Below are 25,052 nucleotides of genomic sequence, written 5' to 3'. Positions count from 1 at the left end.
AATGCCACCGAATGCTTTTCTGCTGGAAAAAGCGGTGTGTCAAAATGTTAGATTTAATCTCCTTTGCTGTTGGGGAATTGTGTTTACTGGGTCAGCAGCAAAGGGAATAGCATCATTAGTTCTGCCTTGCACAGCCAGATCATTTTTGCCACCTGGAACCTTGGTTGGAAAAGTGGGGATCTTTTTTATTAAGCGTCTTAATTTGAATACTTAAGTGGCTAAAGTATGGGAGCAATATGTTTAACTTACAACTTTCTAGAAAAAGTAGATCAGATTTACTAGTTAAATATAAAGACTTCTCTAGGCAATGTGTATATTCTGCCCCTCCAAACTTTAACTATTAAATAGGCCTGATTTGAAAAACATTCTGTGACAGTGGCAGTCAATTTATGTCTCTTATTTTAAAAACATAATTACATTTTTGGCTTGGGTCTCTCTCTTACTTTTTGGATCCATCTGCATCTGATGATGTATCTGGCATGGCAAGTTTGCAACTATTCTTGTAGCAATTGGGCCTCATGTACGTTAAGTGTAATTGTCTGATTCCTTTAGGTTTGCTTGGTGTGATATTGATGCCCATGATCTGTGGGAAAGTTTCTAGTGCTTTACTTTTCTGCAGAAAATTTTCCATAAATTCAGTAGCAACAATGAATGGGTGCCAATTACAGGTACAATATTGTGCAAGTGTGGCAGTTTCAAAGTTTTTAGCTTTGTTTTCTAAATACAAGTAAAATGAGTATTATTTTATATATAATAAAATATATAAATTAGATCACTCTCTAATTTGCATAGGATCCCACCTGACAATCCACATAATTGTTGGGGCCTCATTTATACATGGAGTACTGCATTTGCTGCCATCCTGATGGTTGCTGCCACATGACGATTGGTAATAACTGCAATTTCCATCCTCACAGTTAGAGTGAATCATATAGTTATACCATGATGCCAATTTGACCCAATTTGGTTATTCATTGCTGGCATGGTATGTGTTCCATCCTAATAATGTAGATGGAAGTTGCCGATGATACCAAGAGTAGTGCAGGGAGCCACCATGGGGCAGCAGCATTCATGGTGCTCCAAATAATATGTAGCCAGGGCCAGAGATGTCTGCTTGACTTTTCAAAAACAAGAAATTCGATAGAGGGCCCAGACATCCTTTGGTCTCAATGGTAGCTGAAATCTAAAACTTTTGTTTGAGTCCTACAGTAGTCCACTGTAGGTGATTATTGTTAATATATGTCTTGTGAGCAGCTCTAGAGGTGATACGACTGTATGCAGGGCTACCATTGTACAATAAATGTATTAATGTGAACAAATAAATGCCTAGATGCTGGGTGGCTTCACTTCAGTGATTATTGAAGTGATGACTTTTCTCTCACCTCAGGCTTTCTCACTGTGTAGTAACTGTGGCAGTGTCTCTCTTGAGCTTTCATTTCTCTTTAATTGCAGAATTTCTTTGGTAGTGGAAACTACAGTATAATGCTTTATGAGTGAGAAACTGATTTGTATGTTGCTACGCCTTGTCACTCAATACTGTTAAGCGTTCATAATTATTAGCAACGCTTATGTTGCTTAAAAAACAAATCCTGCTTCTCAGGGTTTATGCGTATTGACCAGGGATGTGTGTGTTCTGTATACATTTTTCACCCCATTTCTTATTTTTCTTAAGGAAACACAAATTCCATACTTATACCGTCATACCTTGGAAGTTGAATGGAATCCATTCCGAAAGTCCGTTTGACTTCCAAAATGTTTGGAAACCAACTTGCAGCTTCCAGTTGGCTGCAGGAAGCTCCTGCAGCCAATTGGAAGCCACAGAACCTGTTTTGGACGTTTGGGTTCCAAAGAACGTTCACAAACTGGAACGCTCAATTCCAGATTTGAAGTGTTTGGGAGCCAAAATGTTTGACTGTCAAGGCATTCGACTTTAAAGGTACGACTGTACTATGAAAAATATTAGCCAACCTAATGTGTATATATATTTACTTTGAATTTATTTTCCAAAATCTTTGCACTTTTTGAATGGCCTATGTTGTTCAACTGTAAGTCAATAGATTTGGCAAAGCCTTTGCCAAAACAATTAATTTTGCTTAATGAAAACTTTTATCACTGTGGCCTGCCCACCAATTGATGGAGGCCTTGCAGCCTGCAGATTTAGTGAATCTATGCAAGACTTAGTGGGTATACACTTAAAAAAATACCCTAGCCTGTATGAGCTATGCAGATTGATTACCTTGCTTTGCATAATTATTTTAGTCATTAGGATACATACTAGGCTAAACAATAAGGTCCTACTAGTCCCTCCCAGTTCCTGAAATTTCTCTGGGTGCTGACCCTTCCACACTTTAAATAGAAATTTGGTGTGAATGTTTAATGGAAGCTGAGATCATTTAGGCATTAAATTGTACACTTGTGCAAAATTTCCAGGCCCTGATGAATCATTTCTACTTAGTGTGTGATTGATACGGAAGCCGTGAAACAGTATTTTAGAGCATCCACAAAAAGGAAGGTCTCTTTACTTGGAACAATGATCCACTTACTCTCTGAATCAGAATTACCTGTGCAGAGCCTGAATGTTTCCCTTTTGGAAATTGGGAACCTTCTGGAGGGATTCCCTCATCTTTCCTCTCCCCCCCCCACCCCACTTCCTTTTAGATTTTCCTGTCCTTGCACCATTGTGACTTGGTTTTGGGTGCTGAGCAATGTTACGCTGCGTTGCTAGGAATGGTTACCTTTTTTGCATGCACAGGGAGACAAACGGGGGAATCAGTAGCGTATTGGAGTTGTGGAACCTTTTTTAAAAACAACAACAACTTTGATTCCATGCTTAGTGGGAACTCCCCAGTTTTTACAGAGAGTACCATATATCAGTGGAGACTTTAATCATCTGATTTGGATTGGGCTTGACTCTGCCTTGAGTTGAGTTTCTCATTGAAAGGCAATGGGTTTGTAGATTAGTGGATCTTAATAGAAAGCTGCATGTGTCTGTTATGCATGACTTTTCAATAAATTAACCTGTGGTGAGTAGTCAGAATAATATTTCTACCTTATTGATAAAGACATCAGAAATGAGAGTGGCTTAGAGTGTAATTGTAATGGCTTGCTTTGTTTCTTTTAAGGAATCCTGAGTACCTTGCAATATGAATAATTCTTTGGATAACACCATTTCCTTTGAAGAATACATCCGTGTGAAAGCACGAACGATCCCACAGCATAGGATGAAGGAATTCCTGGACTCCCTTGCCTCCAAGGGTCCTGAAGCCTTACAGGAGTTTCAGCAGACGGCTGCTACCACCACCATGGTATACCAGCAAGGTGGCAACTGCATCTACACAGATAGCACAGAAGTGGCTGGATCTTTGCTTGAACTTGCTTGCCCAGTTACAACAAGCGTCCAGCAGCAAACACAGCAAGAGCAGCAAATACAAGTGCAGCAACCCCAGCAAGTTCAGGTAATCTTAAAAGGATGCACATCTTACTCTTTGCTGTTTTCATACATAAAAGCATGCAGGAATTTGAGCTCTGGGCAGCTTTCAGAGACAACTGTAGAGACATACTAATTGCATTTTCTCCCCTCAAAACAAAATAATTGAAAAAGAGTGTGGTTGTTAGGTACAAATGTTTTTGCTCGTCAGATAGGTTAAAGATTTTATTTAGCCTTCTATATCTCTGTTACATGGACCAATCTAATTCAAATCGGAAACTTAATTTAAATTTCTCCACCCTGCTAATTTGGCTTTTTCTTTTCATAGTGCACAAAGTACTTGTGTTAAGTGATATTCAGCTGTCCAAATGTTGGGCATGTGTGGGGCTGCAGAGGAGAGGAAGGGGAAAGTCCTCTCAGTGTTGGATATCTGTGAATGTTCTTTAAAAGCAAACATGACCATAAGATAAATTATTAAGAAGAGTACTGTATAGTCCAAAGAGCAGAGGAATAAGGCAAATCAATTTTAACTTTACTTCTCTTTCAAACATTGTATCCATATTTCTAGAGGCCTGGTGTATCTTTAATTTTCAGACATATTCTTCTGCAGAAGTGACTTTTAAAGCACATTTGCGCAAAACTTCCTGACTGCGTCTAGTGTTTCATTTAAACCAATAATACCCATCATTCTGGTGAATACCTAATGGAAAACAAATGGCTTACTGTAACTTATATGATTCAGTGTTCATTACTGAGTCATGCGTTCCTTAGGCACTTTGCATTTGCCTGCTGGTGAAAGGAAAGCAGGGGGGGGGGGGCAACCTCGTCTCCCATGGAAGAGAGTTTACAATCTGAGAGCAGCCACTCAGAAGGCCCTCTCTTGTGCCTTCAGTAAATTTACCTGTGGCGGTGGTGGAACCGAGAGCAGGGCCTCCCTTGAAGATAACAAAACCCGGGCAAGCTCATACAAAGAGGTACAGCCCTTCTGATAGTCTGGATCCAAGCCATTTAGGGCTTGTCTAGCAGTCAGGTCCATAACTTCTCTGTCTTCTTCCTTTCCCTTTCAACCCTTGACTGAATTCAGTCAACATAAACCTGATCACAAAAGTTTTGAGTCTGCCATCATTGAGCTTTACATTTTGAATAGTGACTGTGGAGAGATTCTTTCAAGGCTCTGCATCAGCACTGGCAGTAGGACTCCTGGGGTCAATTGGCTGTCACCCAAGGCCAAATTCTACTTGTGGCCTTATGGTTGCCAGTTCCTTCTGTATATGGAATCATAATTACATACATACATGAATCTGAGTAACAGGCACGATTAACCTTAGATTTGTAATACTCCTAATATTTGATTCTGCCAGTCCCCAGTAATTGGAAACACAGTGAGCAGTTTAGTTCACCCTTGATTTAGGAATTATTAATTTTCCCCATGGAGGAATTTAGACCTTACTTTATTATACTACTTGAAGCAAACACATGTTTTGTGGCCATATTGTGTTTAACTTGAAGTACAAACTAGCAGAAAATGTAGTCATGCTTCAGAGCTTAGTAGACTAATCTTATATTTCTCTGTATTATGAAACCTAATGTGAATCAAAAGTACATGGCTCTTTGCTACTGTGTAAACAGTTACAGGCTAGTGCTTTCATTTGGATTTCTTCAAAGAGTTTTATTTACATTAGAAAAACAGGACGTGTTCAGCAAACCTAGGTGCCCCTGACATTTAATTAAATGCAACAATACCTAGGCATAACACTCAGCTGTAGGTCTCCATTGGAGATTTGAGTTCTAACTGTGTTTCCTTGCCTAGATGCTATTTGCACTTTCAACCATCGTATCTATAATAGTGAACTTAGCATATGATATTCCTGGCACTGATACATAGATAGAATCAATGTAAGAATCAGTTGTGGTATACTGAATGCTTAAATTTAGGATTAGGCCAGTCTTTTTTTTAAAAAACCCTATTGATGCACAGAATATAGAAATATCTAATAGATGAAATAATGAGGGTGTTGAACAACACTCTAATTATTCAAACCTTTTCCATCGGACCTTGTATAGCTTGAAGGTATCCCAAATATTGCTGCTCTAAACCTCTTCAGACCATTAAAAATAAAGTTTAACAAAAAATACAGTCTAGTTAAAAAACAGCAGCACTGAAGTATAATGCAATACAAAATAGAAAGCAAAATGCTCTGTGAGTGTCCAACTGCATATCTGGTTTGGCACTTAAACATGTCTCTGGATAAAATACATTTTATTTTTCAAATATGAAAGCTGTAACAACTCATAAAAGCACCTGTGGGCTGCTGAATAATTTTTTTTTGGGGGGGGGCACTTGCATATTACCAGTAAAGCATAATAGAATTGAGGAATGCCAGTGCAAAATGATTTTATAAGTTGATACCAAATTTAATCAAAAGTACGAATTGTGTATCATATAGAGAATTAAAGCAAACTAGTTTTGCTTTTTAGTTCATATGATTCTATAATTGTTCTCCATGTGCATTCCTAGTCAGGTACCTGAAAGAAAGTTTTCACAGATGAGCACTAAAGCTGCTGAATGACATCTATACAGTCGTACCTTGGAAGTCGAACGGAATCCGTTCCGGAAGTCCATTCGACTTCCAGAAAGTTTGGAAACCAAACCACGGCTTCTGATTGGCTGCAGGAAGCTCCTGCAGCCAATCAGAAGCTGTGGAAGCCCCATCGGATGTTTGGGTTCCAAAGAACGTTTGCAAACCAGAACACTCGCTTCCGGGTTTGTGGTGTTTGGGAGCCAAAATGTCCGAGTACCAAGGCGTTCAGGATCCACGGTATATGCAGTCAAGGTGTCTCCCACGCCGCAGTCTGCCCTGAAGCACAGCATTAAAAGCAAACAAGCCTGCTGTGTGATATTTGCTGGTAAGTCCTTCCTAAGCTTCAGAAGAAACCAGTTTCACTACCTTCCTGAGATACACTTATATGTAAGATATAAGGAGCTGCCAGCATTTTATCAGGAAGCCTATGCCCAAGCACCAAGGAGCTTAAACAATACAAAGCTTTGTCTTAAGGAGGAGTAAGAAGGTGTCTCGTTAAATATTTATTAAACTAACAGGAAGCTGTCTAATTTTAAGAACAAGATAAGCAGTTAGCACCTATGAAAATAAAGTGCAGGAAGTTTTAACTTGTTTGCTTTGATAGGCTCCCCCAAACAGTTTGACTACACAGTATTCCTGCTTCATACATGCATATACGTTAGCTTGGTTTCTCATTGCTTAATTACTCAAATTTGTTGGTTTTCAGCTGAACTATTATTTACTAAAAACATTGTTTGAGTTAGCACAAAAGTCAATCTGTTTGGTATTTGATGCTGCAGCCATGAGTGATAAGCATGCATTTGTGAACTATTCTTAGATTGTTCTTCTGTCACTCCACCCCCCTTTGCCTTACACTTTGAGAGTATCTTTGAAACAATAGGAGACCTTTTTTGTCATGTTCCTTCACCACCACCACTTTGGTTCTATGTTCCATGTATAGCTGGAAACTAACAGCAAATGCTTTGTATTGATTATATCAGTGGACATGAGAGAAGTCCGTCTGATTATGCTTTGGTTTGACCAGCAGGATTATTACAGACACATTCCTTTCTACTGCCTGTGTAGAGTTTGGGTGGGATTAGTTCATATTCTACATACAGATTGCTTTAATCTTCATAGAAAACTATTTGGAGCCTTTTTTGTGAGTGAGGGGAACTTCACAAATCTTGTGTGAAAGGAATGTAAGTATGTGCTTGGTATCTTCTTTTAAATTAGACAACCCATGCTGGACAGAAAAAGGTAAACCCTTTGATACATGTGGCACTGAGAGAGGTTACTGCTTATAAAAAGGAGCTCCTGAATTCTGCAGCTTTAATCCCCAAATCCTAATTTGGGATAAACCTAGATTTTAAGCATGCTCAGTTAACCGAGCATAGTGAATGTAGTTCAACACTTGTGTCTTATTATGGAATTTGGAAACTGCTGGGATTAAGTCAGAATTTGTTGCTGCTTCTCGTCAGTTTCATAACTGACTTAGAGCACTTCTTGTCATATCTAGAAATGTGGTTTTGCTTTGACTTATTTCTACATTAACTTAGCTGGTCTTTGGATAATCATCTATCCTTTCTGTTTTCTGCTTTTAACTGTTTCTCTTCTGCATTTCAAGATTAGCATAAGAGTTTTGAGTGATAACATGTCCTCATTACTATTTTAATTTTTTTATATCTAATATTTCCACCCATAGTTATTTTTGTGGGTGGTATCAGCAGGATATTTTGGGACTCAACACATTTGCAGAAAAATTAGTAGTTTGTAAATTAAAGACCTGTAAATGTTTAAATCTTCTAAGAAACACCTCTGTTTAATTTGGGGAGCAATTTGTTCACAGGTTTTCCACATAAAGTTACCATCTTAGATTTGTGACTTCAGACAAAAGTGCACCATTATATTTCCCATAGGAGTATGCACTGCCAGAAACACATGTAAGAATTTGCCCCTAGTTTGGTGTTAACAAGAGGACAATAATGTGAAGTTTGGAAAGTATTACTGCCTCTGTTGCAGGCTTTTAAGTATTATATGTGATACTATTACTAAAAAAAGTAAGAATTTCTTAAGTTTTATTGAGTGCTTCAGCTATCACCTCTTACTACAATTTTATTGCATTATACTCATTCAAAAACTCTTCCAGTACAGCGAGATGCCTCTAGGAAATCCATTCCTTCCATTTTCTTATAGTTGCACTATTAAGCTTATGCCTTTTTGAGAAATTCTAACTACATACACACACTTATAAGAAAATGTTGTCTGAATAATAAGTTTATGGTATCCTGGGAAGGTGCTATTCAGATCTCAAGCCAGCCTAGAATAGAAGAATCATAGTGCTTTTCAGGACTCCTGGGGATGGTGGCTGGTTGGAGTGGTTGGGGAAAAGTCTCCTTTTATCATCATTCTGAAAACATCTCTTGCTCTTCTGTATATCACTAGAAATTTACTGCCTGCTTCAAACCAGAGTGCTTTTTCTGGAGAGTGGGAAATTGAAAAAGTGCCTATTCTCTCCCAACTTCTCTTCCCAAACCTCCACATATAGCGCAGGGAAGATGAGTTATTTAGCCTCAGATGCACATTCTCTGATCCCAATTTCTGCTGCCACCAGCCCTTTCCCAGGATGCTGCATGTGAGCGCTTTACAAGCTTGAGTACACTAAATTCTTTCATAGTCAAAAACTGATGTACAGCTGCCTTCAACATTCTGTGGCTAAGAGTGCTCATTCTTCACTGGGATATTGTCAGTTTTTCTCTCTTGCCTTAATTTACAAATCAATTTGAAATATTGGGTGGTCCCCAAGTGTACAGAAATGACTACGTTTTATGTATGGCCACATTCTGATAGCCAACTGATAGTTCATTATACTTTCTCTTTGGCCTAATCACAAGAGTCAGTAGTTCAGAGGTTTAGGAGTTAATGAATGCTAACTCCCCCCCCCCCCCAATTTAATTTTTCATTTAATGAATGCTAACTTTTGAATCCTTGTTTTACAGGTGCAAGTTCAGGTTCAGCAGTCCCCTCAGCAAGTCTCCACTCAGCAGCTTTCTCCCCAGCTCACTGTTCATCAAGCCTCAGATCAGCCCATACAGGTCCAAGTGCAGATCCAAGGTCAGGCGCAACAGCCGGCACCTCAGACGATACAGGGCCAAGCACTTCAGAGTCCTAGCCCTTCTCAGTTGCAGGCAGCTCAGATCCAGGTGCAGCATGTGCAGACTGCTCAGCAAATCCAGGGTGCCGAAATACAGGAGGAACATATGCAGCATCAGCAAATCCAGGCGCAGCTTGTGGCAGGACAGGCTATTGCTGGGGGCCAGCAGATCCAGATCCAGACAGTTGGGGCGCTTTCCCCTCCTCCATCTCAACAGGGCTCGCCACGCGAAGGCGAGCGAAGGATCAGCACCGCCAGTGTCCTCCAGCCAGTAAAGAAGCGCAAAGTGGATATGCCTATTACTGTGTCATATGCTATTTCAGGGCAGCCGGTTGCCACAGTCCTGGCCATCCCCCAAGGCCAGCAGCAGAGTTATGTATCGTTAAGGCCGGACTTGTTAACGGTGGATAGTGCCCACCTGTACAGTGCCACTGGGACCATAACCAGCCCTACTGGAGAGACTTGGACCATCCCTGTTTACTCTGCGCAACCACGTGGCGACCTGCAGCAGCAAAACATAACCCACATTGCCATCCCCCAGGAGGCCTACAATGCCGTCCATGTCAGTGGCTCCCCGACGGCCCTAGCCACTGTGAAGCTGGAAGATGACAAGGATAAGATGGTGGGAGGTGCATCAGTAGTGAAAAACTCTCATGAGGAAGTGGTGCAAACCCTTGCCAACTCCCTTTTCCCAGCACAGTTTATGAATGGCAATATCCACATTCCAGTGGCAGTGCAAGCAGTGGCAGGGACATATCAGAATACAGCCCAGACGGTCCATATATGGGACCCACAGCAGCAGCAGTCCACACCGCAAGAGCAGGGGCAGCAGCAGCAGCAACACCAGCAGCTGCAAGTTACTTGCTCTGTAAGTAAACTACCTACTTTAATGAACAACCTGTCTGCACTGTGGAGTGTTCCAAATGTAGAGAGCAGTGGCTTAGCCCAAGGGCAGGACTGTCTGCAGTGTGTCAAAGACAGCAAAACTTTACTCAGAGTAATATGTACCTTGTTTTTATGTAATGTTACTCAGCTTGCATGCACCTGGATGTTCTTCCAGAATTTTGTATGGAGAGGTGGGCGTACGATGAGGATTTTGAGCGTTAGGGGTTCAGGTAGCAGCATGGGGCACAGATATTCTGCTCTTTCCTGCTGTAAAGAACTGTGCAGAAACTTATCTGCACGTTTTGAAATGTAATGTCTATATTCTCCTCTTCCCCCTTTTGAGGACTATGTAATATACTTGTGTTTCTGCAAAAAAACAACAACCCGAGGATGTTTTTTAAAAAAGCAATCGAGACTGTTGGACCAAACACTGTAAATTGCAAAAGGTAAATGGTCCTTCCTTAAGGTGCTAACTATCAGAAATGCTGAATTAGTAGAAATTTCACTGATTCCCAGGGTGAATGAAACATTTTTTGTTGTTATCTTGGGATGGCAGAATGGGGTAGGGGTTAATATTACACTAGGATGCAGAAGGACAGTGTTGTACTTTTTCCTACCCTGCATTTAAGTATTTCATAATTCTAATGGTGTACATAAGGCAAGCATTCTCACCTTTCAAATCTCTTAATATTTATGCTAAATCTTCTGTTGGGCTTCTGTTGGGCTTTGTTAGCTGCCATTATAATGGGGTGTGTTGAGACTAAATCACATAAGTGATTTGCAAAACACTAACTATAGAGTCAGGTGCCGTTACTGAGAGAGTCCTTCTTGTCTGAAATCTGTCATGGATTGTAAAGGTAAAGGGACCCCTGACCATTAGGTACAGTCGCAAACGACTCTGGGGTTGCGGCGCTCATCTCGCTTTATTGGCTGTGGGAACTGGCGTACAGCTTCTGGGTCATATGGCGAACCAGAGCAGCGCACGGAAACGCCGTTTACCTTCCTGCCGGAGCAGTACCTATTTATCTACTTGCACTTTAACGTGCTTTTGAACTGCTAGGTTGGCAGGAGCAGGGACCAAGCAACGGGAGCTCATCCCGTCGCGGGGATTCGAACCGCCAACCTTCTGATCGGCAAGCCCTAGGCTCTGTGGTTTAACCCACAGTGCCACCTACGTCCTGCGTCATGGATTTACCTGGGGCTATAAACAAAGCATATCCCTGTTGGAAGTGCAATCCCTCCTTTGTACGTGTTAGTGAGGTTCATATATGTGAATTTGCAGGGTTGTGATGTTTTGGTTGAAGTAAGAACTGGTTCTTTAGTAAATACATGGTGACGTGGGCTTTGAAAATACGCCTCACCCCATATATGGAATGGCATATGATAGAGCATGCTGTACTCATGCTAAACTCACTTCGTAATTCAGTTGTCCATACAGCAGTATGGGGTATGGGTAAAAAAATGGGTGTGGCTACAATTGCCATTATAACGGAATACACTTTGACAGAAATATTCCACTATGAGTTAATGTTAGGAGTGATTACCACTGTTTCAAAATTTTCAAGTGCAGTTAAGAAATTACATGTAATTTTTTTTTGTTCTAAGCTCTTTAAGTACTTCCAGTGAAATATAAACTTAATTGGATTTCTCTGTTCTCTGTTTATTGTGCCAAATTTTTGCTAGAAAGCAAAATGTAACATTTTTGTGGTTCTCTAACATAACTTGCAGCCTGACTTGCGAGAGTGTTGGGTTCCCACAGCTACTCTGATATTAGTCCATGAGATTTTAGGAGGGTTTTGGTGTTGTCTTAGAGCATGCAGAAGATTGCAAGTTATTTATTCTAGACTTACTGAGGCCAATCCTTGTTGGGTCCAGTAGCATCGCCAAATTTTCTCAACTCCCATGTTGTTTCTTGCATTTCTTTTGTCTTCAACCAGACTACTTTCTGTGTGCCATCTACCCCACTGGTACAATTTTCACTTTAGAGAATTGATCTTGCACAACAGTAACTTTTATTAAGCCTCAACATTGCTTGGTAAAGTACCAGCTATATATTCAGTAAATTGGGAGCTAAAACAGAATGGCTCTTGAGACTAACAAAAGGATAAGCAAGAAGAAAAAAGCCAGGAAGAATAAGGAGGCAGGGTGAAGAAAGGCAATAGAAATTAAAAGCTACTATTGTTTCAGAGGTGCAAGTGTATCTTTCTAGGGAGATTATTCTGATCACAACTTTTAGAGTTGGGTCTTTGAGATATTAAAAACTCAGAAGATTCCTTGGCTGCTGTTGCTTTTAACCTGAGTGGTTTAAAATGGAGCAGGAGTTCTCAAACTTACTACCCTCAGTGCTTACTTGAGAGGGCAGAAAATTACTGAGATTCATCAGTCACAAAATGACAATGTAAGGATAGAGGAATGCACAGAATTGAGGCAGAGTTTGGCATAATCATGTGGCAGTTACTGCCCTTATCTTCTATTGATAGCCAGTCCTTTTTTCAAAATTGCTAATAGTTCAGCCTGCTAAAATTAAGCACAGAGATTGGCTGTGGAGCTATTGTGACTCAGCATTCTTCTTGTAGGCAGAATTTGCTGATCCAGAGGCTCAATGTGGAATGGGCTTCTTATTTTGTTTTTTTTAATCTGCTGGGGTATTCTTACTATAAGATCTCATATATTGATCACAATTTAGAGCTAATTTAGAACTAACCTGTGTCCTAGCTGAGATAATAATTCTCCCTGCCCCCAGCCATTGTGACTGATGGTCAGGAATGATGGAAGTATTCTCAATAATATCTGGGGAGCCACTGGTTAGCCACACCTGCTTTAGAGGTTTTTATCACAATGTCAAAATACCAGCTCAATTCCTCTTGAACTGAAAATGCACCATTTAAAATGAATGAATTGTATGTTAAACGTGGGATATGAAAAGAGGGGAAGGAAAAAGTAGAAGAGAAGGATTATAGGAAATTGGGAGCAGGGCACTGCTATCAGTCTTGTATAGGTTTCAGTTAAGCTATTCAAACTTCTAAATGTTTATGCTTTCTTGCCCTCTCACTGCTAGGCATGTCAAATATGGAAGGGGGTCAAGTATTAAAACATGGGTCAGCAAACTAAAGTCCGCTGGCTGGATCAGGCCCAATTGCCTTTTGGATCCGGCCCGCGGACGGTCCAGGAATTGCCGCATGGATGGCCAACGCTTGCGCTCTTTCCCTCTCCCTCCCTCTCCCTCACATGGTGGCGCTGGCGCCTCCTCCCTCCCTCCTCCTGGCTTCTCCCTGCCCTGCCTAGAGGAGGAAGGGGGCTGGGCTTTGTTGGTGCCAGCAGCAGCAGCAGCAGCGCTCGAGCGGCCGCCATTTTAAGCAGCCCCTCTCTGGAGCCCTTTCGCATACCGCTCATCGTCCCTTCACTGCCGCCACTAGCCCTTGCCACTCGCAAGACACAGGTAAGCAGCCACCAGGGCTCATGGTGCTCTTGCATCATTGCCCCTCCACCCAAAAAATATAGTCCAGCCCCTCACGAGGTCTGAGGGACAGTGGACTGACCCCCTGATGAAAAAGTTTGCTGACCCCTGTATTAAAACTTAAGCTATTAGCCTTATTCCCTGTTGTTTTGGTTAGGTAAGACTTTAGGTAAGTGTGTATAATCAATGACCGAAGCATTCTCATGTTTTGCTATCACATTGTTTTGTTCTGATCGTAGTCTACATCCAGGTAGGTAGGTAGCCTTATTTTTGGTTTTATTACTATTGTCTTGTTTTGTCAAAAGGATTGTAACTGAAAACTATAATAATTGCCTGGCCAGCACTAAGATACAAAATCACAGTTTGGCAGGGCACCTTTATAGTATGCTACTCTTAGGCACAGGGCCGTCTTGTACAAAAATCTATTCTAATGGAAATATTGCACTTAGAACTGTGGGCAAACTGATGATGCAGTGACCTTCAGATCCTGTGTTTCTGTGCTAGCAGATGTATTTTCTAAAATGATTAGCATTCAGCTTTCCCCCAGCAGAGGGCAATCTGTTCACTCTGTTTTATCTCTAATTATTCAAGAACTAACTTAGTTGGTCTTTAAGGTGCTACTGGAAGGAATTTTTTTATTCAAGGTTTGTTGACATCTCCTTCTTGTACCCAGCTGCAAAGACGGTTTCTTACATCAGTTTACAGTAATGTCTGAACTAGGAAACTGGTTTGACAGCAACCCACAAACCAGAATTGAAGTAACTTTATGGAAAACTGGTTTTAAGAAATTAGCAGTCTGCTTTGCAACTGGCCTCATTAGAAGAGGAAGGAATGCTTGAACTTGACAACAAACCATGGTCTTTTTGCGGGGGGGGGGGGGAGCTCAGCTTATCTTCTCTGAACTAGACCTCTGTAGTTGCAACAAACAAAGGCAGTAGCCACTATGTTACACAGGGTTTTGTTTCTGCATTTTGACTTTGTAAGACGTGTTCACAGTGGTCATGAGGTAGCAAGCTAAATACATGGAATTGAGAGAGATCAGTATTTGTAGTGAAATACCAGGGGCTTCTGAGCATTAGAATTAAATGAAGAGCAAACAGCCTGAACCCACCTCCTATGAAGATTATCAATTTTATTATCTTTACTTCTCTTTATTGAAATATTTTATAAGCTGCCTGGAGGACCGTTCAATTAAAACTGCCAGGGTGTAAATAAAATATAGTACAGTTCTTCTAATGAACTCAAGTCCGGTGAGTAGCTCTGCAGGCTGGAGGAAGATGCTACAGTGCTGGTAAGCTAAAGCTTTTCATACCTATGTGATCAGAATTGACTTTTTTCCACAGGCTCAAACTGTTCAGGTTGCTGAAGTTGAGCAGCAACCACAGCCTCAGCCTTCACCTGAACTTCTCCTTCCACACTCTCTCAAGCCAGAAGAGGGACTAGAAGTGTGGAAGAGCTGGGCACAGACTAAAAATGCAGAGCTGGAGAAGGAGGCTCAGAACAGGCTTGCACCTATTGGCAGTAAGTGTTGTGAGCAGGGAAGTACTGCTCCATCTTTCAAACAATAGGAATCTTTTGCTTTGTAAAGATTACCATATTTTTTGCTCTATAAGACTCATTTTTCCCCTCCTAAAAAGTAAGGGGAAATGTGTGTGCGTCTTATGGAGCGAATGCAGGCTGTGCAGCTATCCCAGAAGCCAGAACAGCAAGAGGGATTGCTGCTTTCACTGCACAGCGATCCCTCTTGCTGTTCTGACTTCTGAGATTCAGAATATTTTTTTTCTTTTCCTCCTCCAAAAACTAGGCGTCTTGTGGTCTGGTGCGTCTTATAGAGCGGAAAATACGGTAGTTAGTGTTATAGGCTGCTGAATTACAAGGGCTTCAGGTGGGTTATCATATACAGTGAGTGTGTGTAGGCCACTATAATCAACAGTTTCTAGAGTTCTTGCTAATGATCAGGGCTTAACTTTTCCCTTCAGGCAGCTCAGCTCATTTAATAACTTTTCTGCTAAGTGATGGAGTCTCTGCTCTTCTTGCTCATTTCATTCTTAGCTGCATTCTTGAATCTGTTTTGGTGTGTTTACAAAGCAAGGCAAACTTTCATTATGTATGTTAGGTATTAGGTTAAAATAAAAATACAAAAGCCTTGTTAACTTTAAAAACAGTTACGCTTATATGCAATGTTTGTGGCACCCAGGATTTTTTTTCATTGACACAGCAATAAGGATTTAAAAGGATACTAATGTCAGTCATACTTTGAATTGTCTATTGGTACCCTGACCTCAGACTCCTTCCCATTGTTATTGAGGAATATTCAACCATTTGTGAATTGTCAATTTACTCTCTGAGTGGCAAGTCAAGTGTTTGAAATCCATTCAGTTTCCATTTCAAGCAAATTTTGGGGTACCTTTGTATATGCTGGGGACAAGGAGAAATATTTGCAAGTGACGGTATAGGTTTATTGGGAAGGTTGCAGCGGGAAAGCATGATTGAGTCTACAAAAAGGACATCTCTGTTGAGAAATGCCAATTAGTAACCTTCTGTGCCATGGTTTGCAGGACGCCAGCTGTTGAGATTCCAGGAAGATCTCATATCCTCTGCTGTAGCAGAGTTGAATTATGGGCTGTGCTTAATGACTCGTGAAGCTCGCAACAGTGAAGGTGAACCCTATGATCCAGAGGTTCTGTACTATATCTTCCTGTGTATTCAAAAGGTATGGTATTTTGGAAGCCCTTGCTGCAAACAATGTTAAAAGTGGTATGCTGGGCATATGTTGTCACTAGGAGGATTCTTGTGCAAGACTAGAGTGAGTGAGAGAGGCAGACATTGGCTTCCACTCCTGAGATCCTTGGTTTTCTCTTTCACTTGAGAACGCTTGACTGGATGCTGTTCTGATCTTTAGAGTGGCACATTACTAAACATACTCTAATAATCATTATGCATAGAAACAAACTATTAATAGCTGCAAATTCTGGAAATTAGCCCAATATCACTTTAATGCTTTGTAAATAGTAATCCCATTAATCTGAGTTTCAGGTGCTTCATGGCCTAGCCTTTCAGGCTCTTTGAATAAATGTGTTTGTTGTGCACTATGGGATTTACATAGGAAGGCGTGATAAGTAAAACTGAAGCTAGAGAGTTAATGTTGAGTTTGTTAGGTGATTCCTAATCTCTGTTGTCAGCAGGGGGGTGAAGGATTTCTAATCCTCATGTTTCACATGTACACTTCAAACACACAGACAGTCTAACTAACTGATTGTTTTGTATTTAAAAAAAAATTCTATGAGGAGCAGGTTTGCCTGACCTCTGTGTAACTGTTTCTTGCAGTATCTATTTGAAAACGGGCGAGTCGATGACATTTTTTCTGATCTATATTACATACGGTTCACTGAGTGGTTACATGAAGTGCTCAAGGAGGTGCAGCCTCGGGTCACTCCTCTTGGTAAGAGACTCTTCAGTCCACAGATAGGCTTGGTGACCACTGTCTAGACACCGTGGTCCTCAGAGAACATTTGAAGAGGAATGCTCCCTTAATTGACCTAGGAAGAATCTGCAATAAATTCAAATAATTGCTTTTTGTACTAGACTTCTAGGCCCCAAATTGTCCTTGCTTTTCTGCAGAGAAGTACGGGTATCCCCGGGTAGCTGGACCCATATTGTTACTTTCCAATATATTGTCTATAGTACAAAATGTAGGTTTGCATTATTCAATATGGATGGAACCACATCTGGGCACACATGGTGCAGCCTTCGCTGTAGTTTTTGCCGGGCTCATCCCAGCCATCTGGTTCTCTTCTTACATCTGCCCAAACTCTACTGATCTGATGCCATATGGTAGAATTTTATAACAGAGCTTGAAACAATGAAAACGTATGGTAAGGCTAACATTCAGAAGCAGAACGGAATAGTCCTCATCTGTTTCCAGAATGTCACGAGACAGCGGGAGCACAAATGAATAACTCTTGGAAGTGTCCCAAAGCTTTGGGGTGCTAATTGAGAAAGGTCTTCTGCTCGTAAAGCCTGTTCTGGTGAGATGGAATTTGAAGTTGTTGATTTTTTGAGGAGATGGCATTCCCTGTGAGAACTGGTTCTAGAATGTTTAGGGCATCATAAGTTAGGCAAGCCAATGTCTCTGCCTTTATCTTTGTGGAATGATATGCTTGCATAGTAGTTGCAACAAGATAGCAGGAAGTATTTTTGAGTGTATAATGCTACAGAGCTACATAGGGTCTAACATTCTATTTGGACACACTAAAAGTAATTAACATGGTTAACTTAGGTCCATCAGTGTCATTGGGTCTATTCTGAGTTGTATCCAAATAAGCTGTACTTAGAAACTATTTGTTAGAAATATCAAACCAGCTACTTAGACTTGATGTCATTGTAAACTGAAATGTATGCTATATGTAGGAGCTGCTGTCGCTAGTCAAACCTTTGTAAATTAGTTTTCTCTCTTAATAGGAACTTTGGGGTAATTGATTGGAGATGCTGCTTGGTTTCCATACATCTGTTGAAATTATCTTCTGATCTTCACAGGCTATGTTCTTCCTAACCATGTGACAGAAGAGATGCTGTGGGAGTGTAAGCAGCTTGGAGCTCACTCTCCTGCCACCTTGCTGACGACGCTCATGTTTTTTAACACAAAGTAAGTACTAATTGTCAGGAAAGATGCCTTCTTTGTGGAAGCCTATTCTTTAGTAGTGAACTGTGAATTAATGTGCATATGTGAGCACAAACTACCAATGAAGAATTACTTAGATGCATTTTGGTATGAGCTATCAGAGCTAGTTTGGCATAGTTAACTACAAGATGAACCAGTGAACCAGCAGGTCTCCAGTCTTCCTTCTTCAGTGAACTTACTAGGTGGCCATCGGAAAATTCAGTCTTCCCCAGTGTGCAATATGGTCATAGTTCTGACTTCTTTACATGGTTGTTCTAAGTTTCTCTATCACTCTCTCGCACACACGTACATGTGTTTATGTGTGTAAGTATAATCAGTCTTTGAATGCATGACAGCAATCAGTCTAGCATTCTGTTTCCAGAGTGACCAGCCCAGTGTTTCTGGGAGTTCACTGAAGTATGATGTTGGTGCTCTATCCTGCGACCGCTTCCTGTTATTTGGGTTATACTGTCCCAAAATACGGAGATCCCATTTAGCTATTGAGACTAGTAGCCATTGTTAGCTGTATCCTTCATGGATTTGTATGACCACCTCAGTTCACATCACCCATTTGATGCTAACTATTGCTTATAAAACATGTCAGATGAGCTGTCTATTGAATTGTATATGTCTGTTGAAATAAATGCACGTTTTAAAAACCTCACACGCCATCAAATGTTGGCTATTAAGAGCCTTGTTTTGTTCCTGATAGGAAAAAAGGTTTTTTCTGCCAGTGTTGGAAAAGTTAAGATTTATTGTGCATCTTTAACTGATCTGTGCCCTCCACCTTTTCCACCTTTTCCATGTTCAGATACTTCCTGTTGAAAACAGTAGACCAGCATATGAAGTTGGCCTTTTCAAAGGTTTTGAGGCAGACCAAGAAGAACCCTTCCAATCCCAAGGATAAGAGTACGAGCATCCGGTACCTGAAGGCACTTGGCATACACCAGGCAGGCCAGAAAGGTAGAACTTAACATGGAAAAATAAACCTGTGCTTTAAGTAGCTGATCATATTTGTTTTGCAAATCTCTCTCTCTCGAGAGGGAACCACAGGTTTAAAGGAAGACAAAAAAATGGGATTCATAATTAAATTTGCAGCCCAGTATGCCTGGGTGGTGAGTATGGCTAGACAATTTCTGGTGCTGATGGTGATTGATTACAAAGCCACCTTCTGGGACTGGGACTTACTATATCATGGAACTTTATTATGAGATATCACAGGTATTTGATCTGCAGATGCAAGTCCTGTTGCAGATGCCATCATCCCTGAAGATCAACTGTAGCACACAGTGGGGATTTTTTTCTTTTGGTAATGATGCTTTTCTCTTACTTTCTGCAAACAAAAATACTTCTTTGCATTCATACATTTTATTGAAGGTCCTTTGCTGTATTACCTTGGCATTTACTGAAATGAGTGCATGTGTGTAGCTTACTGTTATTAATAGGGTTATATCAAAGCTAGTTGTTTGTGGTTGGAAAATGGAATATTAATTAAATGTATATATATATATAAAAGGTAAAGGACCCCTGACAGTTAAGTCCAGCCGCGAGCGACTCTAGGGTTGTGGCACTCATCTCGCTTTACTGGCCAAGGTAGCTGACGTTCGTCTGCAGACAGTTTTTCCGGGTCATGTGGCCAGCATGACTAAGCTGCTTCTGGCGAAACAGAGCAGCGCATGGAAACACTATTTACCTTCCTGCCAGAGCAGTACCTATTTATCTACTTGCACGTTGACGTGCTTTCAAACTGTTAGGTTGGCAGGAGCTGGGACCGAGCAACGGGAGCACACCCCGTCGTGGGGATTCGAACCGCCGACCTCCCGATTGGCAAGCCCTAGGCTCAGTGGTTTAGACCACAGCACCACCCGCATCCTAAATGTATCAAAACAGCATCTAAAAGCTTTAGGCATGCCAAGCTTCTGAGATGACAATGTAGTGGTGCTTGCTTCCTTGCTCTGTATGCCCCTGGGCTGCTCTTGGGGGCACAGTTCTGTTACTGTTAATTCAGAGATTCTCTGTGGAGCCCCAGTTGCTTTTCCTTCTTATTTATTTATTACCTTTTACACTTGTCTCAAGGCAGTTTAGAAACATACCATAAAAACAGCTATAAATAGTTTTAAAACAGTACATAAAACAGCTAAAGATAGGTTTAAACTGAAGACTGGGACCTTTTAGTCCAGATGGAAAACCTTTCCATGAATGATACTGCCATGGATCCTACTGCAAAGAAGGTGAAGCTTTGACCACCAAACTGTCCTGGAATGTTTTTTGATAAGTAGGACTCCTACCTCCTTGCTAAGAACTAGATAACACACTGAGATATTTATGTTTGAATGTAAACAGAACTACAAAAAAGCACAGGTAGCAATGGATGTGTTCTTCGTTTAATGGTAACAGAATAGTAGTCCATTTGCAGCAAGAAAGCCATTGGTGTTGCTGTATCCCATCTTTTCAAATTGTGGGTTTACTTAGGTTTTACTGACATCAACTTCACCTACAAGGTTTCTGATGTTCTGTATTGTTGGGATTGACTTGCAGTTACTGATGACATGTATGCAGAACAGACAGAAAACCCAGAGAATCCCTTGAGGTGTCCTATAAAGCTCTATGACTTCTACCTCTTCAAATGGTAAGTGTTCCTGACATCCAGAGCCACAGAAGGATAACTATCTGGATGTTCAGGGTTTGTGTGTACTTTCTACTGTTTTAATCAAACTTGCCTATTAATTTATTGGAGTGATGACCTTGTATAAAGAAGACTACCTTATACTTCCTACTTGAATTGTCAAAAATGCAGACTTAATGGCATGCATATTGAGAGGCTTGTAGTGTAGCTTATTTTATTTTAAATGCTGGGCATTGCATAATTCTTGACACTGTGTTTTATTGGAAAGAGTTTGGGTATATAACATAGTGTGTTTGAAGTGGGCAAACACTTTGTATTGAGTAAACTGGAACTTGATGTCCCTGGCAGAGGTCTATAAAATAGATGGAGGTACAGTGGTGCCTCGCAAGACGAAATTAATTCGTTCCGCAAGTCTCTTCGTCTTGCGAGTTTTTCGTCTTGCGATGCACGGTTTCCCATAGGAATGCATTGAAAATCAATTAATGCGTTCCTAGGGAAACCGCCTTCAGACCAGGTCCGGGGACAGTCTGTCCCCTGACCTCTTCTGAAGGCTGGGGGGGGGGGGGACAAGGGCTTTTCTTCCCACCGCCAGCCTTCAGAAGGCTGTTCTGAAGGCTGGCGGTAGGAAGAAAAGCCCTTCTCCCCCCACCGGACTTCAAAAGAGCTGCGGGAAGTCCGGAGGGGGTCCAAGGGATTCCCTCACTGCCGCCTGCGTTTAAAAGGACTCTGGGGAAAGCAGCGAAGCGCGCTGCTTTCCCCGAGCGCTTCTAAAGGTGGGCGGCGGTGAGGGAATCCCTTGGACCCCCCCGGACTTCCCGCAGCTCTTTTGAAGTCCGGCGAGGGTCCAAGGGATTCCCTCCCAGCCGCCTGCGTTTAAAAGCACTCCGGGGAAAGCAACAAAGCGCGCCGCGCTTTGCTGCTTTCCCCGGAGTGCTTTTAAAGGCGGGGGCTGGGAGGGAATCCCAAGGACCCCCCCGGACTTCCCACAGCTCTTTTGAAGTCCGGCGAGGGTCCAAGCTTTGCTGCTTTCCCCGGAGTGCTTTTAAAGGCGGGGGCTGGGAGGGAATCCCAAGGACCCCCGCCGGATTTCCCGATGCTCGGGGAAAGCAGTGCGCTTCGCTTCTTTCCCCAGAGTGCTTTTAAACGCTGGCGGCGGTGACCATGCCCTGCCCCGTCCCCGCCGCCCGGCATCGGGGCATGGTCCCGATGGCGGGGGGCGGGGGGAGGCGTTCCCGCCCGCCCCCGGCATCGGGGCATCGTTCCGAAGCCCGCGGCGGCGGGAGGAGCTGTCCCCGCCCCGCCGCCAGCCTTCAGAGGAGGTCCGAGGACAGCGGGGAAGACGCGCTGCGCTTCCCCGCTGTCCCGGAGATTTCCCTATGGGCTGTCGTCTTGCGAAGCAAGCCCATAGGGAAATTCGTTTTGCGAAGCGCCTCCAAAACGGAAAACCCTTTCGTCTAGCGGGTTTTCCGTCTTGCGAGGCGTTCATCTTGCGAGGTACCACTGTATATTGGTGGGGCACTGTGGAAAAAGGTGCCCAACATGTTGATTAGTGACTGGCAGTTTCTAGTCTTTAAAAACTTTTTTGTACTTGCTCTTCATTTCCAAAGCCCGGTGAAACCTCCAAGTTAGTGTGAGAAGTCTGTGGTGTAGAATGTAAAGAATGCACCTGCTTGGCAGGGGGTTGGACTCGATGGCCCTTGTGGTCTCTTCCAACTCTATGATTCTATGAAATTAGGCATTTCAGATACGACCTGAATTCCTGTGCACTCACAATTCACCCTTTTTCGAATACTTTGAAATGTATTACCAAAGGCTAGGGTTGCAGATGTAATGGGGGGGGGGTGCAGACATAAGAGGGGAGACAGGTGCTAGAGCAGAAAACCTGATGGGAAGGCCTGTCCTTACTCTCCAGTTTTCGTCTTCAATGCCACAGCCAGCTTAAACTGTTGTAAAATGGAGGTTGAAATGATCAGGACGTCCCTTTTTGTATTGTGTTACATGTGGATCCTTTGGAGGTTCAGAAAAAACGTAGATGTTTGTAAGATAGTGTTCATAGCTGTTTCAAGTGTATGCTGTCAAAGTAATTGCTTAACGATTTTCTCTGTCTTCTCAGCCCCCAGAGCGTGAAAGGCCGGAACGATACATTCTATTTGACTCCTGAACCAGTGGTGGCTCCCAACAGCCCTATCTGGTATTCCATCCAGCCAATCAGTCGAGAGCAGATGGAGCAGATGCTTACCCGGATTCTGGTGATACGAGAGATTCAGGCAGCTATTGCTGTGGCGAATGCCAGCACCATGCACTAAGGCATCCCTCCCAGCTCAGAAAAAGGGTGAGGGTAGGACAGGGTGGGAGGGAAGGCCAGGCCATAAGGCCAGGATCAATTGTACAGCCTTTTACACTAAAGGAGATGCCTAAGGTTTTTTTCCCCGGTTTTTTTTTTAATTGGTGTAGTTATGAAGCCCTTTTAGGCTTCTTCTGTTTAAAGGAGACCCTCCCCATTGTGTATCTGACCCAACTGCATCAGCCTTCTGGACGCATTGGGGGCTTCGTTCTTTCTCTGGGAGCTGTGAGGTGCCGTAGATTGACTTTGGGATTTTTTATGATGTGAAGAAAATGAAACAAATCTAATTGAGGGACTTGGCCTAGCTGGGCCATTGCTTTGGAGCTCATGCACTTGGAAAGAGCGGGAAATGGTGGATATCGGCCAAGAGAGGCAGTTTGCAGTTTCCTTGTGCTCAGAAACTGACATGTTCTGGAGGGGAGAGGAGAGTGACCTGCAATTATGATTTATAAGGAAAAAGAAAAACAATTTCTATTAAGAACTTAAAAGTGACATTTTTAGATGTTAAGTACAAACTACCACACTTCTCTCTCTCTCTCTCTCTCTCTCAATCTCTCTCTCTCTTTCTTTCTTTTTCTTTCTTTCTTTCTTGGCCTGATGTTGAGGCCTTAAAACCTTGAGGCTCCTGTGCCTGATGGAATTCTTGTAACATACACTTGTGTATCATATAAAGATACCACCCTGTTTCTCTTAATGTATTCTTATGCTAGTTGTTTATTAAGAATGACGAGCACGTCTTTTCAACATGCCATTGAACAATGTGTGTTTATTTGGGGGAAACAAATGTAAAGCTGTCCACAGAATATTAGTATAGCGGTACCTCGGGTTATGAACTTAATTCGTTCTGAAGGTCCGTTCTCAACCCGAAACCGTTCTTAACCTGAGGCGTGCTTTCGCTAACGGTGCCTTCTGCTGCCGCCGCGCCATTGGCGCGCGATTTCCGTTCTCGCCCTGGGGCAAAGTTCTCAACCCGAGGTACTACTACTGGGTTTAGTAACTCGAAGTGTTTGTAACCTGAAGAGTCCTGCTGGATCAGAATGAAGGCCCAGCATCACCCAGCATCCTGCTCCCACAGTGGCGAAACAGGTGCCTTTTGGAAGTCTGCCGCTGAACATAAGTACTTTCCCTACTCATGTTGCTCCAGCAGTTGGTGTTCAAAGACATGCTGCGCCTGAGACTGGAGGTAGTAGTACACAGCAATCATGACGAGGAGCTGTTGATAGCCTGATCCTCCATGAATTTCTCTAAACCTCTTTTAAAACCATCCAGGTTGGTGGCCACACTACATTTTGTGGGAGTGATGTCCATAGTTGAACTCTGTGGTGTGTGTCATTCTTTCCTGAATCTTCCAGCGTTCAGCTTCATTGGATATCGCTAACTTCTGGTATCATGAGAGAGGTTGAAATACGCCTTTCTATCCACTTTCTCTACACTATGCATAATGTTACATGCTTCTATTACGTCTCCTCCTCAATTTTCTCTAAACTAAAATGCGATCTTTCCTCATAGGGGAGTTGCCATAGCCCCTAAAGCATTTTGGTTACCCCTTTCTTAAACTTTTCCAGCTCTACGGTATACTTTCTGATGTAAGGTGCCCTGTACACACTATTCCAAGCAGTTTCACCACAGATTTGTATAATGTCATGATATATGCAGTTTTATTTTCATTTAATTTCCAAATGATAACTGGTATGGAATCCACCCTTTTCATCGCTGCAGCATAATGAGTCAACATCTTCATTTTTAGAAAATTATTAAATTGTTCAGACCCATGAGTGTATGTGAAATTAAGACACACACACACACACACACACACACACACACAGAGACAGACACCTGGTGTGCATCACATCACACTTTGTTCGCATTGAATTGCTTTTGCTACTTTGCTACATGCTTCAATGGCCCATTCCCATTGCACCCCTTTCTGTCTGAATT

The 25,052-nt window shown here is 42.1% G+C and overlaps 1 protein-coding gene across 3 annotated transcripts in view; it reads left to right on the top strand.

Moving 5' to 3' along the window:
- QRICH1 (glutamine rich 1) overlaps nt 1-23,860 on the top strand; it is a 28,544-nt gene extending 4,684 nt beyond the window's left edge. For all 3 annotated transcript variants that reach the window (XM_028719636.2, XM_028719634.2, XM_028719635.2), the window contains 9 exons: nt 3,123-3,455; nt 8,988-10,010; nt 14,828-15,005; nt 16,043-16,197; nt 16,812-16,926; nt 18,021-18,129; nt 18,956-19,107; nt 20,683-20,773; nt 22,884-23,860. In XM_028719636.2, the coding sequence (XP_028575469.1) occupies nt 3,144-3,455; nt 8,988-10,010; nt 14,828-15,005; nt 16,043-16,197; nt 16,812-16,926; nt 18,021-18,129; nt 18,956-19,107; nt 20,683-20,773; nt 22,884-23,076 (2,328 nt within the window). In that variant the 5' untranslated portion in view covers nt 3,123-3,143 and the 3' untranslated portion in view covers nt 23,077-23,860. The remainder of the gene's footprint in view (nt 1-3,122; nt 3,456-8,987; nt 10,011-14,827; nt 15,006-16,042; nt 16,198-16,811; nt 16,927-18,020; nt 18,130-18,955; nt 19,108-20,682; nt 20,774-22,883) is intronic.
- Nucleotides 23,861-25,052: the final 1,192 nt, after the last annotated feature.

The sequence above is a fragment of the Podarcis muralis genome, chromosome 2 (genome assembly GCF_964188315.1).
Source record: "Podarcis muralis chromosome 2, rPodMur119.hap1.1, whole genome shotgun sequence".
Lineage (NCBI taxonomy): Eukaryota > Metazoa > Chordata > Lepidosauria > Squamata > Lacertidae > Podarcis > Podarcis muralis.
Note: the sequence above shows the minus strand (reverse complement) of the source record. Positions and strands in the feature narration are given on the sequence as shown.